We start from the raw sequence: 16212 nt of genomic DNA on the forward strand, positions 1-16212 counted from the left end.
TTAATCAATTTTGAATATTCTGCTTGGTGGAATTTAATTTCTCTCAGCACCTCCTTGGACTTTGGTTTGGTTCTCAGTTTTTTTTCTCCTTGGTGTATTTTCTCCAATATTTTGTCCTTCTTTCCGTTCCAGAGTTTTTTCTTGATTGAATTCTGTTGTATCAGAAACCCTCTCATAAAAGCTTTGCTTGCGTCCCAGATCGTTCTTTTTTCAACTGTAGTATTCAGATTTATCTCAAAATAGTCCTTTAATGTTTTTTGGGCCTTTTTCACAATCTCTTGATCTCTTAGTAGTGTGTCATTCATTCTCCATCTGAAGGAACCAGGTTGAGTTAATCTAAGTTCTATTTTCAAGGCGTTGTGGTCGGAGCATGTTTTTGGGCAGATTTCCACCTTTTTAGTCTTGGGTGCCAGCCCCCTGGAGGTCCAGATTTGGTCGATCCTTGACCAAGACAGGTGGGCCTCAGAGAAAAAAGTTCCTTCTTTACCTAGGGGGTTCTTTGTCCTCCATATGTCGATCAAATCCAGATTGTCAGTCAGTTCGAAAAAAGTTTTGGGCAGTCTGCCGTCTGATGTTAAGTTTTGGTTGTAAGACTTATCCATATGTGTAGACACCACTCCATTCATATCTCCCATCATTATGATGTTAGCATAATCCAGATAGTCCAGCAACGTCTCATGCAGCTTCTTGAAAAATTCTGATTTCCCGTCATTTGGGGCATAAATTCCTAATATCAATATTTTTTCTCCTTGGGTTTGAATTTCAATTGCCAAAATTCTTCCTTGTTCATCCTTAAATAGAAATTTGGGTATCAGGCTCTCCTTAGCGTAGATCACCACTCCTCTTTTCTTTACTTTGTCAGACGAAATAAATTCTTGGCCTAATCTTTTATTTACCAAAACCTTCCTGTGGAGCCTGGTCACATGGGTTTCTTGTAGGCAAATAATGTCCAATTGTTCTTTCTTCAATATGTGAAATAACCTCCTTCTTTTCTCCGGGGAATTTCCGCCATTTATATTCCAACTGAGTAGCCGCAGAGACATCCTGAACTATTCTGCTACACCTAGAGCGGTGTATCTTCTTTCTCCTCTGGTTCCGAAGGTGCAGGTATTGCTCCACCTGGGTTGGGTATAGGCCAATTAGCTGCTGCTTCTTTTTGGAGGTCTTCTCCGTGATCGTGCTGGAACTTTTGTAAGTCCTCTGGTGATCTTATTTTAACCTTCTTCTGTTTGTAAGTGAATGATAGCCCTTGTGGGAACTCCCACCTATAAGGAATTGTGTTGAGTCTCAGCAACTTAGCCAAATCTGAGTAGGTGGCTCTCAAGTCCAATAACTGTTTAGGAATATCTCGGTAAATTTCCACCCTTTTCTCTTGTATCACAATTGAGTTTTTGAAGTGTAGGCCTAGTATTTTGTCTCTCTCCTCCCTTGATCTCAAAGCTATTAAGCAGTCTCTGGATCTATCTTTTCTTACTAATCTTCCCAACCGAAAAGCCGATACAATTTTGAAATCAATTTCTTCTTTTAAGTCCCAGAACTTTGTAAACTCTGTTGTCAAAAGTCCTTTCAAATCTTCTTGTTCAATTTCTGGGACTGCCCTTAGTCTGAGGTTGGTCTCGCGATTTTTCAATTCCACCAACGAGAGATAGGTTTGTTGGTCCCCTATCTGTTTATGAAGAGGCTTGACTTCCGCTTTAACTTCCTCGACTTCTTTTTTAGCTGATGTTGCAATTTGAACGGCTTCCCCTGCCAGTTTACGATTCTCTTCTGTTGCTCCTTGCAATTTTTCAATTGCTTGGGTATGTTGGGAAACCTGATCTGTCAATTTCTGGATCGAGGATGTTGCTTGGTCAATTTTTGTTGATTGGTTATCAATTTTTTGATTTATTGCTGACAATTGTTCCAAAACTTGTTTCAGTACTGCCTCAGCTCCTCCTGCTGCCATATCTTCCTCTTCAGATTTTTCAGGCTTTTCGGTTTCTACTTTTTGTGTCGCAAGCACAGCTGGAACTGATAATCTACGTCCCTGAGTTAAAGTTGTTTGCACAAGCTGTGCTTGCTTTTTTGCTTTCTCTTTCTCCTTAGCTTCCTTAGCTTTGGCTGCTCTTGTCTTTCCTGTGCCACTCATCAGTCAACGTTCAAGGTCAAGTGTTGTAATCCCATAGGAAAGGCAAGTCCAGAATTAAAAACAGTCTATTGAGAGAAGGTAAACAGAGAAACTTTCCCAGGCCTCTATATTCCCAATGTCCTCTAGGGGGAGTGCCACCAAAGTTTTAGTAAGAAGAAGGTAACTTTCCGCAATTAAAGTCTCTTTGTTCCAACTTTAAAAACAATTTTAAAAGCAAATTAGTTCCAGCACGCTAAAAGAAAGGTCCTGCAGAGCCCTTTTAAACATATAACAAAGTTCCAGCAAGGTGCCTGCAATTGTATCCACTTCAGCTAGGTGAGCTCAAAATTACACTATCCAGTTACAAAAGTATCTGGAAGCTTGCAACAGTTCCGCAGTTTAAACAACTTTACCCGGCCACCCGGGAATTTGGGGTTTGAGTCTTCCCTTGCCCTTGGGGTGTCCGCTCCAGGTCAATTTTATGCTGTATTTATTCTTTAAAAGTAAAATTCAAATGTGCACGAAAGTCCCGATTTAAAGCTTCAAAGCTTCCCTGTTCACAGCGCTTTCCGCTCTTTAGACCATCTGCTTTGATCTTGAAAGCAGTGTCGGAAGACGGACTTCCTCTTTCTCGTCTCCCGTTTTTAGCCAAATTTTCCGATTTGATTTGTAGAATCTTAGGTCCTTACTCACGGGTTTGATGTTTCAGCCCGATGTTTCTTGGAAGAAAGGTCAGCGCTCATCCGTGACAGCCGCGCGGCTTCGCCTCCGCAGAAAGAGCGATGAACCCACAGCACCGCTCCCCCTCCTTCACTCCGGAGCCCCTTACGGGGTTCCTTTTGTGATTTCGGGGTCGCTCCAGGTGCCCGCCGGGTCCCACGGCCACGGACTCACTCTGCCCGTGGTTTATCTTGATGGGTTGCCGCTGCGCCGTCGCGAGCAACCCTTTTCTGCGGTGCCCCTCTTCAGAGCTCGAAGAGGTCCGCCATCACGGTTTTGCGCCGCCTCCGGAAGTCCAATCTGAGCTTTAAAGCGCAGACCTGTACCTAGGAGTGATGCAAATGGAAGTCTGGATGAGCCCTAAGGAGGCACTGGCGGAGGAAGGGGGTGCGGTTGGTGCGGTCCGCCCCGGGTGTCATCCCTGAGGGGGGTGACATCACCGCCCCGTCCCCATGCAGCTAGCCCCGCCCCCCGGGTGCACAGCATGTGTGCCGCTCTGAGTCCCAGAGCAGCTAGTTCTGCCTCTGTAAGGAGGAGGAAAGTAATTCAACCCCTGAACTGCTTGTAAGCAGGAAGGCAGGCAGATAGGGGCTGGTTTGCCCTTAAGGACCTCCACTGGGCTGGGAGAGAGGGAGAGAGATGGGACTGCAGGGCTTCTTCATTTGCTCAGCTGAAATACCAACAATTTCTGACCGTCTGCAAAAAATTTCCATTCCTGATATTTGCTGAAATATCTCTGTAATTAAAAATTAGTGCCTGAACTCCCCCCCCCCGTCCCTTTCCCTTTGTCTCACGTCTCTTAGGCTCTGAGGGTGTGGACTGTCCTCTCGCTGATATTTGTAAGCCACTTTGGGAGCAGGAGGAAAAGGCTAATGCTTATGATACTCAGTTATGAGCACTCAGTTTAATTCACTTAGCAGTATACTTGTTCCACTGGTGAGAGGAAGAAATAGTAATAAGCAGGTTGCTGGTAACTTTGGTGCATAACAGATGGTGCAATCTGTTGCATAATGAGTTTTGATAGCACAACTGTTGCGTTGGATCCCTCTGTTGCACATTAAAAAGTGCTAGTCCTTGCACTAATGGGCAGGGAACAGTGGAGTCAGCCCAGTGTCTTTGGAGAACCATCTGATCATGAAACGCGGAGAGCTGCATTATACCAAATAAAGTCGGACCACGGGGTCCATTTAGCTCCATACTGCCTGCACTGAGAGGCAGCAGCTATCCAGTGTTTCAAACTACCCTTTCCAGCCATAAAGCATTTCCCATGTTAAAGCATATCCCACAGAGCCATGAACTTTCCCCACAGATGGAAACTGGTATCCTAAGGCTTGGACACCAAAGCCAGCAGAACAGAAGTTATAAAAAGGGAGAGAGAAAAGGACAAGAACTGTAAGGCTCTGAAAGGAACAGGTGCATGAAATTTCTTTTGATGGGTGAAAGATTGTGTCTGGAATCCGGCACAGAGGGCTGTGCCATTTAGGGAAAACATCATGTTTCTAAAGGTTCTTCCATGTCACCCTAAAGGAACACAGGTAGGCCATGGCTCAGAGGGTGGTTTCAAAGTAAGGTGGTTATCCTATTAGAAAAATCTTAATAAATTAATCATATGAGTTTAACCCGATTCATCCATTAAATCCCAATCATTCTAAGAAAGAAAGATAGACCTATCCCTTTTAAAGACTCCGTAGTAGCTCAGTAGTATAGCTAGGGAGGGCTGGGAAAGGCCTCACTGCCTGAACCTTGGAGGATCCACTGCCGGTCAGTACAGACAATGCTGAGCAAATGGACCTGTGAATTCACCTGGTATAAACAGCTTCCTGTGTCCCTAACCATGGGACAACTATGCAGGAAAGTCAACCAGTACCAAACTTTGACCAGATGCCACTGAAGAGAGGCTGCCACATAATGGTGTTTAGGCATTATGTCAATTAAACCATCCTGTGTTTAGGCATTTCAGCAATTACTCCAGGGAGGAATTTCCTCCCAATGCAAATGGGAAGAGGGATTTGCCTCAGGACCACAGCAGGGGAGGAAAGGGTTAAATTGTCTCTCCATGCCTGCTCTGGCCTCTGATCCTATTAATTATGTTGGAAACTTGTATTTCCAACTTGTATTTTATCCGAAATCTGTAGTTTACCCTCTCACAGGGCTACCATTTCGAGCTCCCTTAAACATAATACAGTTCCTCGGCCTCTCTTACACAGGGGTGGATGAATCTTCTAAGAAAACACTGAATTATCTGACGCCAAAGTCCATGTCCATGATATGAGGCTGACATGTCATAAAAACTTTAATGCTGAAAACTAAGGGCTGCCTTTGGGGGGAAGCAGGTGCACACAGAACCCCACCCCTTTTCGTTTCAGCTCCAGGTCTTAGCTACTTGAGGTTTTAAGCTTTTTCCTGCCACCATTGTAACACAAAATCAAACCACAGCATAAATATGCAGCGAACGTTTAATTAACTTAGAAGTGCAATGCCATTTGCACCCCTACCCCTCCTTCCTCAGTGTCTTATTTAGTAAATGAAGAAATGCCTGATATCTAACCCTTGATTTGTAGAGCTCGCTTATGCTCTGGGTCCATACAATTAAACTGACAACCCATAATTTCACTCGCAGCAGTTGGGAGCCCAAGAATGAAAGAGCACGAATGTTGAATTACTTTGAGGGAAGGTAATAGGTTCTCCCTCCCCCCCCCACCGCCCCACATCCCACATTTTATACTTAATACTGCTCCAAACATTGTTATTAGCAAAAGTCTCAGCAACATTTTGGAATAATGATGAGAAGGAATTAGTCATTCCCTTGTTTTACGCAACTTGACTTTTGGCTTTTCGCAGAATGCCATTTAGCGGGAGCACATTACCAAGCTGCTCGCCTCTTTTCATCTGAACGCTAAAGCAGGTAAGAGACAATAAGAGGAACTGTTGATGGTTTATATTACTCTATTATGTTAATGTTCACTAAAGTATGCCATAAGCTCTCTCATTACATGTGTATAAACCAATTCTCTGTGGTGTTATTCCTGTGCTAAATGCTATAACTACATAAATCTTGAATTAATGGAGACTTTATAGTTCCTGAAAATGAAGGGTAATTGCTGTCTGTTAATGCTGTTGTAGCTAGTAAAGGAAGTATATATTTTCAGTAGCAATGTTTATGGGCCGTCAGAGCAATGCCACCGTCACTGCTACGTGCTGCAGAAGATCTCCGGACAAACTGGGAGTCCCTGACTTTTCCCCCTCTGAGGCAAATGAAAAGCAAAGCAAAAACAAGGGAGGGACGGAGGGAAGACATAGGAGGCTCTTTCCTATTGTTCATCTATCTCGGTGTTGTGTACGCTGAGAGGCAGCAGATTTCCGGGGTTTCAGGCAGGGAACACTCCCTGGCCTTTCTGCATGCAAAGCAGCTGCTCTACCATTGAGCTAAAGCCCTATGCAACGCTGTCCTAGATGTTCTAGGATAATGGTTTTCAACCAGTGTGCCGTGGGATGCCTTGAATGATGGTTAGGGGTGGCGCAGGCAACACTGGCCTCTGTCTCTCTTTCCTTCCCTCCCTCCTCTGACGTCCTCCTGCATCTCTGCCTCCCAAAGGTTTGCACAGCTGTTTATTGCAGCAGCCCTGGCTATAATCTCCGTAGGCAAATGGTGCCTCTGGGAGGCTCCTCTCCTTGGGGTGGGGCAGGGGCAGCTCAGAGACCAGGGATGGCAATAGCAGCTGCCTGGAGGACTCCCAAAGAGAGGGGAGAAGAGGCTGAGGGAACTCTCCACAAGGGAGGGTGTTCACACAAGGGTGAGAGGCTGCCAGCTCTGCCGGCAAAGGGTGACAAAACTGGGCTCCTGAGCCTCAGAGTGGTGCTGCAGAAATTATGTAGTTGGTTAAGGAAGCCATGGACTCAAAAAGGCTGGAAACCTCTGCTCTAGGAAACAAAACAAAAGCACCTCCAGATTCTGCTAAACACCTTCTCTCAAAATCAATAGAGCTCTCCCTCCTTTTCTGTCAGATGGCTGTTGCGGTTGCTCGAGAGTAACCAGGCAGGTCTTTTGGACCTCCCTCAACATAAGAGTTTCATTACCCCCAGCCTTCTCCTTCCCTCTTTGCACCTTCTACTACTGCGCAGGATGGGAGATGGCAAGGGCGTGTTTCCATCCTGTCCGGCTTGCCCAGGAGCGGTGTTAAGGCTCCCACCAGCATCCTCTGGTCCTTGCACCTCTTCCCCACTGGAGGTGGGGCTTTCTTCCTCCCCGGAAGAGGAACTGCTTCGCAAGATTTTCAGAGGCTCCCTGTAACACAACTGCCTTTCTGTTTCTCGCCTCTGAGCCGATGGCAGTTCCCTGACATTTTCCTTTGTTTTAAACAAAAAAAGGTGGGCACACTCTGAATGCAAGACAGAAGATCTGTCGAGCAGATTTGTCACTGACAGTCATTTGGAACAACATTTTAATACTGCAATTATGGGCCCATTCTCTGATCCCAGCTGGTATTGCAGTAGTAAGAGTACTTGTGAACTCTTTCATCCCATCCTTTATTAAACTGGATTAAGAAAAAGATAGAGGACACTCGGGCGGGGGGACCAAGGTTTGGTTGGGCTGTAGACATGAATGGGACCCAAGACATCAGTCTCAAGCCTCTGTAAACACCAAGCTTTAGAGAACATTATTTTCTAAGGTCTCCAGGGCACATGGGCACCCCTGCATCCCACAGTATGTGGCCTAGGGCAGGTGCACATGAGGCAACAGATCAGCATCACCTGCCAAAACACTGCTGCATCCAGGAACTGAGGCAAAGGCTCACACCTCTACTTACAGTGATGTGATGCATGCATTTGTCTTTTCTGTCATGGAATAGAGTCCTTTTTAGAGGCAGAGACCTAGTTAAAGAAACTGATGCCTTGCTTTTTGTCTTTACAGATCAAGAAAGCAATACAGAGAAAAGACACAGAGGCATTCTCTCTTCATTGTTGTGTGTGCAAAGGCTCGTTGGTTAGTCCATAAGTTGAAATGAAGCGTGACGGCCATCTCCACCCCCCACCCTGCTCTCAAATATCATCTGTACAGAATGATATAATATTCTTCCTTTTCTGAGAAGGACAGTTAGGTTACAAGCCATACGCAATGCAGCTTCCTCTGAAGGTAACCTCAGATCCCACATTCTGAAAGCTAATCAATGTTGTTCAGATTTCAATTTCTTCACTACAAGGTGAAGTCAAACCTAATCTAACAAACGTCAGTCTCAGATGTAATGCTGCTAGCCAGGCCTACCCAGTGTAATTTAGATAATCATTAATAGCATAGCTGTATACTAAAACTACATGTCACTTACAACTTCATCTGAGCATTGACTGGCAGATCTTTCAAGTAGTTTTTCTAAATGATTGCTTTTTTGCCTTCTTTGATTGGGGAAATGCGAGAAATACTGTGATTCAGCGTCGGAAATAATATGAGGGAATTGAGTCTCACCATGTTCAGCCATGTAACACTACCCTCTGTTATCAGGAATCTAGACGGGGCAGACAGAAACCTAAAATATACACGGTAAAGAATAATATGGAGAGACGTAAAAGGGGGGGGGGGAGAATGCATTTCACAGAAGAACTTAGCTCTGGCAGAGAACAGCTACTTGTGTGGCACAGCAAGTTCCTGGCCATCTCTACCAAGCAGCAGCTACAAATTTTGGCAGGCACCAACACTTATCATTTAGATGACAGGTTAAGATCCTTTCATTCTCCAAGGCTTTTAATGGGTGATTGGTGTTGGCTGCTGCTTTTATCCGTCTGTTTATTTAGACTTCATCGCTTGTTGATACTGCTGTGTACATTTGTTCTTTCGCGATGTCTCCTTAATTAAATTATGAGAAACTTTCTGTGTATTTATTTTAGACATTTCTATACTCTCCTTCAGCCACAGGCTCCCAGAGTCGGCTCACTCCATAGAGCCACGCAATAACGCTCAAGCAATCCAAACACCAAAACAAACAGGTAAAAAGCTGCAGATCAGGCGGCCACAGCTCAAATATTTGAGAGCCTGGGAAAATAAACCTTAAGTATAACAAAGTGGGCAGCCCTTTGAAAGAAGGCGCTTTGCTCCCAAGGGGCCATCACTGTGGAGACCCTCTCTCTGCCCAACACCCACTTCACTTCAGATGGTAGAGGCAACCAATGCTGAGCTTCTTCTACTGGTGCATTTGTACAGAGTGGATCTCTCCCCACCTTGCCCTCTTGCTCCCCTTCTCAGTAAGCAGCAGCGACTTCTACTACAGGTAAGCACCCATCATTCCACCGTCCGACCGCTACTGTTGATGTGAGAACAGGCACCAAGCTGTGTGGAGCTATGCTGCCAACAGATTAGGAAATTTTAACACAAAAGCTAACATACCATATATGCAAACCAAATAAGGGGAGAGTTCATGCACCACTGCTGGGAGATAAATAGGGGGTGGCAGTGTTTTCTGCCCATTGCAGACACTGGACGTGCCAATAATATGATGGATTTATGCTAGCACAGGCCACTACTGCTCTTCACACCGACGTGAAATGGTTGCACTTGCACCAGGTAGACTCAGCCCCATCAGTCCCTCTTCCCCTTTTGGCCTCAGCTACTTGACTGTGGCAACCGAAAAAATATCAACACACACCATAATACAAGCTGTTGTTGCTTAATCCAGCCCTCTCTCTTATGGCTTATGTGTCAAAACACATCTGTGATTTCATCTGGGGCAACTTTAAACATGCAGCAAGACTTTTAAAAGAAGGCAGTGAAAGGATGAAAGGCAAAATACATTTTCCGGATTTTGAACAGATGGGGGAAATCTGCTTTATTAGTGTAGGCTTCCCAGGTATCTTCCTGCATTTGTGGTATTTTTTACCTCCTGTGGTTTTAGCAGAGGTCAAACAGAAACACTTTGTAACTCTGTAAGCCAAATGACAACCCAATTCTAAAATTGGAAATGTGCAAATTTTCTGCATCTCTCTGTTAGTTTTATAATTTGATTTTTTAAATAAAACTTTATTATTATTATTTTATTTTGAGGTGGATATCTTGTTCAGCAGTGAGGGTTGCACAAAGCTTCCACTATCCCACCATTCAAAATGATATCTGCAACACTGATAGCTAGTGAGATGGGGAACATGTCAAAGGAAATTTGAAATCAAAAGGGTTTAACTATGAGTTTAAGCACCTTTCTGTGACTTAAGTCAGCCCAACTTTTTCTGGAATTCACCCAGTCTTGGTAAGATGAGAAAGTGGAATTCTAAAGGATGTTGAGACTTACAGAATCATGGATCCCAGTTTGCCCAGTCCTAGTTTAACTGAAAACCAACCACCAAAGTTGGGTTTTTCCAAATAATATTTTTCATTTACAATGGAACCTTGGTTCTCAAACTTAATCCATTCCAGAAGTCCGTTCGATTTCCAAAATGTTTAGAAACCAAGGCACGGCTTCCAATTGGTGCAGGCGCCCCGGAAACAATAGCCGGCAGCCGCATTGGACATTCGGCTTCTGAAAAAAGTTCGCAAACCAAAGCATTCATTTCCGGGTTTGCGGCATTCGGGTTTCGATTTGTTTGTCAACTAAGCCGTTCAAAAACCAAGGTTCCACTGTCTTTTAAATACTTTAAATCTTGCATTAGAGACCAAAATATTTATTGTGGCATAAACTTTGGAGGACTCGAGCCTCCTCTTTCAAATAATACTTCTTGCCTCTGATAAAGTGGGCCCTAGATCATGAAATAAATCTGTTAGCATTTAAGCTTCAACAACAGGGGTCAGCTAGGTTTATCAGGCATGGGCCGGATCACTCCTGCAGAGATCATCTGTGGGCTGGACTGATGCAGCGCAACGCTGGAAATCGCTTCTGCGCATGCCCAGATGCCAAAAATTGTGCCTGTTCAAAAGCAATTTTTGGCGTCTGGGCAGGTGCAGAAGCAATTTCTGGCACCACGGACATGCGCAGACGCGATTTCTGGCATCTGGGTATGCACAGAAGTGATTTCCGGAGCCGCAGAAAAGAATCGCCAAGCCGCGCCGGTTTAGCACAGCACGCAGGGACTCACCGAATGGGCGGCTCGGTTCGGGGGCAGCTTGTGGGCTGGTTAAATGGCCTCTCCCGGCCCATGGGCCTTAGGTTGCCGACCCCTGTTCTACAAGAATCTTCTCTGTTTTTGTGTATTGGAGAGATGAATATTGAAGCTTCTATGGAAGGGACTTGACAAATGACACTCTATTATTTTGGTATCTGTGCTATGACCAAGTGAGGGGCTGATACCTTATTGTAAAAGGTAGGACCCGTTCTACCCAAGCAGCGGTTCAACAGCGCTCTTGTTTATGAAAACGTCCTCCACTACCCTGAGACTGTGCCTCATTCAACGACTATATTGTTCTGGACTTTTTTGGATGCCAAAGAGGTTCCATAGCAAATTATCTCCATCCCAAGACATTAGTGATGCATGGCAGAAACTGGGTACCTTAGCTAAATGGTGTGGAGCTGCCCAACTGCAAGCCCCTCTTGGGGTTAATCTTCCTGCTTTTTGAGAATTTACTACCAAATATACATGCATGACAGCCAGCCAAATGTACAGTGCTTCAGCACTGGAGGGGGAACATGGTGCCTTCCATGCAACACCTTCTTAGTGGCAGCACCTCAGCTCTAGAACTCCCTTCCTTCTGAGATACAAAGGGTGGTGTTGCTATTCAACTTCTGGTGTGAGGTAAAGACTTGGTTATATCAGATTTGATGTTTCCTGGATTCATTTATAATTCATTTGCCTTGTTTTAACCTGTATTATGCTGTCACTTATGCTGTTTTGTATATATGTTATTGTTACCCACCCTGGAATTATTTTTGCAGTGAAGAGTGGGGGAGAAACGTTTTAATTAAATAAAAGCATTTAACAAACAATTTGTAGTTCCTGTCTTTATCTGAACTGGAAATGTATTGATGTGAGTGCAAAGAAGATATGAAAACATTTGATCAACATTTCTTGAGAGTTATGACAGCTCAATATATTTGTATTTCTAATTTATATGGCCAAAACAACTTCCATATTTTAACACTCCCTTTTTGTCTGAATGTTACTTTAATTGTATTCTTCAAAAATTGCAGTAAAAACTTCAGCCCACTCAAAGACAGAACCAAGGCAGCTGTAAATGTCAGCATGGCCTGAGACTAATATCTGATGAACTTGAAGGTTATTTACAGGCAATAAATTTTTCTTTTAACACAATGTCAGTCTGAAGCTCACAATGGAATTCAACATAGTCTCATAGTGGTCTCACTGCAGTCAGTGGGAGTGCTTCAGAGTTTAGTGATGTTAATTAAACTTGCCTCTTCTATAGGTGGGACATTTTTAGGTCAGTGGAGGTCACTGGGTTTAAACAAGAACCCATACATTCATCTCTCCCCATCCCAAACATCTGACTATAATCTCCCAATGACTAATGCAAAAGGCTCAAGCGTAAAAAAATCTTTGCTGCATGATAAATATGTATGCATGAAGCCAAAATATACCTTGACAGTTACAACATCATCTGCAAAGACGGGTTACTGGTTGTCCATCTTCGAAACCCATTACGAAAACTGACATATTCAAAAGTCATTATAAATAAAATATTGCCTTTCAAGCAGTTACTGAGGGAAGTCTTCCTCCAAAATAACATGATAGGAATGCTATTGCAGTCTTGAGTGCTCTTCCAATCAGAGCACATTAATCAAAGAAGGTCGTCATGTTAGCAACAACAAACCCTATTTTATGTACATAGTAAAGCCCAAGGGAAAAGACATCTTGTATAGTGACTCAAGGCATTTGAGGTTTAGCAATCACTATTTCTAAAATCTGGCATAAAAGCAGATAGGAAATTTTTTTTGTAGTTTCCTCTTACTTTCCTGGAAAAAGAGTTTCCAAGCTTCAGGAAGGCAGTAGAGTCAAAACAAAAAGGAAAGGACATTTGGACTTACCTTATCGTCAATGTCACTCTCGCTGTCACACTGTAGATTAAAAAGAAAGAAATAGAAGACTCTGTTATGAAAAGATGCAGAAATTATACACATCAACATATACAACTCAAAGCCTTCTTAGCACTAAGGGCCTCATAAGATACGTAGCACAATTAGAAGGCACTGCGATAATCACATTTATTTGAATTTTAGAATTCTTTAAGAGTATTGGTAAGCATGTAGATAATGAGGTGTGCAAATTTTATGAAATTAATAATAATAATAAACTTATCTGTATGAAAGAAACACAAGGTAATATCAATAAAAAATGTCACAGACTCTCTCCATTTTTATTATGACAATAGAACCAGAATTTTGAATTTCCCTGGCAAATCACATCATTTCCCTTTGAAAATGTATTCCCTATTTTAACATTGAAATAAATAATCTCAGCATGTTAACATGAACTAAAATAACATATCCAAATAATGCTGTTTTAAACTGGATAAATACACAAACATCCCAGTAGATAGGCATTAGCTGCCCTGAGCATTTGGAAAAGTGAGATATTTTGGGCTGGGTAAAAGGCCATTTAATGAAGTCCTTCACTAAAAGTTCCTAGCATATCAGTCATGGCATATGAAGGCAAATGTTCCTCCTATGTATTGGAAACTGTTCTGAGAGAGGGCTTTAACACCCAGTGAGGTTCATCCCTAAGAATCTGTATTGAGATCAGGACAATTTAATTTGTTCATAAATTATTTGGATTTAGAGATGAATACCATAGATTGCAGTAGCAAACTGTGCAGATGACCCAATTTATTAAGGACAGTGAAGTCATGAGTGGACTGTGAGGATCTCAAAAAGGATTTTTCCAAACTGGCTGCCTGGGCAACAGAATGGCAGAAGCGTCTCAATGTCTGTAAGGGCAAATTGGGACATAAACATTGACTCTTATCTGCTGTTCTGTTGACTAGTTAGCCAATTTGGAGAGATTCTTCTACAGATCCTCCTCACAGTCCATTTGGGACTTTACTATATTGATTCAATGTCTAGACGGGTACATTGGGACACAGAATCCAAAATACATATATATTGACTTGGGGACATGTGGAACCTAATTTGGCTGTTACTGTTCAGGTTTGGGATCAGTGGACGACCTTGGGGTCTCAAAGTTCAGCGACACCCTGTGTGATGCTAAAATTTGGTGCCCTCATCTCTTGCCTTCCATTCTACAACATACTGTGGTTATTGCGCCCCCTGCAGCACTCCAAGGCTCCGCCCCCAGTGTGACCAAACCAGTCACACTTCCATAAATCCGCCTCTGTTGGGCTCATAGTAGAAAGCTTACTAAAAATGCTGACTGTATGATTTCTATCCATTGCCAGGATGTGACCCTCAAATACCTTTGAGGGAATGCAACCCTCAACAGAAAGAAAGCGTTGCCTACTTCAATGTGATTCTACTGGGAAAGAGCTATCTTTATTCATTCATTTATTTGACATATTTATAAACTGCTTCGCAGGCAAAAGTTGTTGAAGTGATATAAAATACAAAAGACTTAAGACTGTGGGGCATGCAATACTCTCAGCAGTCCCCTAGAGCTAAGGAGCACAGTTGCTGGCAAGGACAGCAGCAGAGGAAGTGGCACGCCCAGGGGCAGGGCAAAAGCGGGGGGCACTGCGGGGGTCTCCAGAGTCTGCCTGCCTCCTCCCACTCAGCCACCTTACAGCTGGGGGGGGCAGTGGGCGGACCATTTGGGGCAGTGTGGAGCCTGTGAGTGCCCAAGCCACTGCGTCACTCCCAGGAGAGAAGCGTGGCTCAGGTGCGCTACAGGCCCCATGGTGAGTGCCGCCCGGCATTTTGTCACCCCCCTCAGTGGTGACACCCGGGGTGGCCCGCACCCACCTCACTCCCCTTCCTCCACCCCTGGGCAAGGATATATGGGGCAATGCAGTTCCTTAAGTAACCTGGTCTCAAGTTTATCAATTTGTAGTACAGTTGCTCTCCTGTGCTTAAAATCTTAGGAGACTAAAGTTCTTAAAACATTTTCTAGATGGGAAAAAACCCATAAAGTCAAGAAGGAGAAGGGGTGGCAGTCATTTTACATTGGACACACTTGCTGGCTTTGAAAATGGAATAGTTCTATTTTCAGCTGTACATATGGCAGGATAATGACACCTTGGAATGTTTAGGGATGCATAGATCTCACTGGCTGGAGATGAGAAAACATTACCATTGCAAAGTACAAATGAAGCTATTGCAGCCTTCTCTATGGGCAGAAAATGACCTCAAAAGCAGCAGGGGGGTGGTTTCTACATTAAAACAGGGAATCTCATCTTCCCTGGAAAATATATTATGGCACATTTTGTCAGTTGCCCACCAAGGGCTGCTTCTCAAGTTACATTATTTTAGACAGAGGATATGAATTAGTTGACTTTGGATTTTGCGGTCAAAGCACTAGCAACCAGTGGGAAAGAGATTTGATCTTTGGCATCTTACACTGGTTCTTCCTCTGAGGGATACTAGACGTCTGCTTCTATCAAAATGGACAGAATGGACAGAAAGACCTCGAAAACCTAGGAGCAGTTATTTGCATGCCATTTCCACTTCCCTGAAGGCATGTTCCACTCTCTGAAGGCATGTGAGGCAGCTGCCTCAGGCAGCTAATTCTGAGTATCCAGAAATTCTGAGTATCCAGAAAGGGCATCAAATGTTCATTATTGTTGTTGTTATCCAAACACAATGAGGTCTATGGAAAGAGTATGTTAGGTGCGTATTTGCATAACAAGTGAACAATTTCCACTGATTCCTATGGGGAATTTTCTAATGCATTCCTGACCACAAAATGTTGGAACCCCCCCCAGCTCATCATGCCCCCCAGAAAACCCAGGAAAACTGCTCTCTGATTTGTCCTATTCAGGGCCATCTTGCCCATAGCTTCTAGGGGTGCGGGGCACCCAGATGCCAGGCTCTCAGGGGTGCCAGGCTGAGAGTCAGGGGCTTGAGAGTTGAGTCCAGGGAAGAGCCTGCCCGCCGATCAGAGTGCCACGGTGGGCTCTTCTGCTGTGGGCATAAACTCTGTGCCGTGAGTTTGGGGGCGACAAAGCCAACGAGACGCTGAGGCGGCCAGCCGGCTCCACCCTCCTGCACACCTGAGACTGGGCAACCTGGGGGTGGGCTGCCGGGCGGATCTTTGCATCCTGGCACCGCATATGCTTAAGACAGCCCTGGTCCTATTGCTCCCCCTCAATTCCTCAGCCAACCAGCAAAAAGTAAACAATGAAGTAAAAACTGCTCATTGTTCAAATATATGAATCTGCAATGTGTATGGCAAGGTTTGGGTACTAATTCCTCTCATTTGGATAAGTGAATTTTCAAGTCTCTCCAGGTCACATTTCCTCTCTAGGCTACATCCTCTTTCCCCAAGCCACACCCCTCACTGGTCTTGCT

At 44.1% G+C, this 16212-nt stretch overlaps 1 protein-coding gene across 17 annotated transcripts in view; it reads right to left on the bottom strand.

Annotated features, from left to right (window-relative positions):
• FBRSL1 (fibrosin like 1) overlaps positions 1–16212 on the bottom strand; it is a 775633-nt gene that overhangs the window by 270569 nt on the left and 488852 nt on the right. For all 17 annotated transcript variants that reach the window (XM_053368547.1, XM_053368552.1, XM_053368549.1 and 14 more), the window contains one exon: positions 12781–12810. In XM_053368547.1, the coding sequence (XP_053224522.1) occupies positions 12781–12810 (30 nt within the window). The remainder of the gene's footprint in view (positions 1–12780; positions 12811–16212) is intronic.

Source organism: Podarcis raffonei, chromosome 16, assembly GCF_027172205.1.
Source record: "Podarcis raffonei isolate rPodRaf1 chromosome 16, rPodRaf1.pri, whole genome shotgun sequence".
NCBI classification, from domain to species: Eukaryota; Metazoa; Chordata; class Lepidosauria; order Squamata; family Lacertidae; genus Podarcis; species Podarcis raffonei.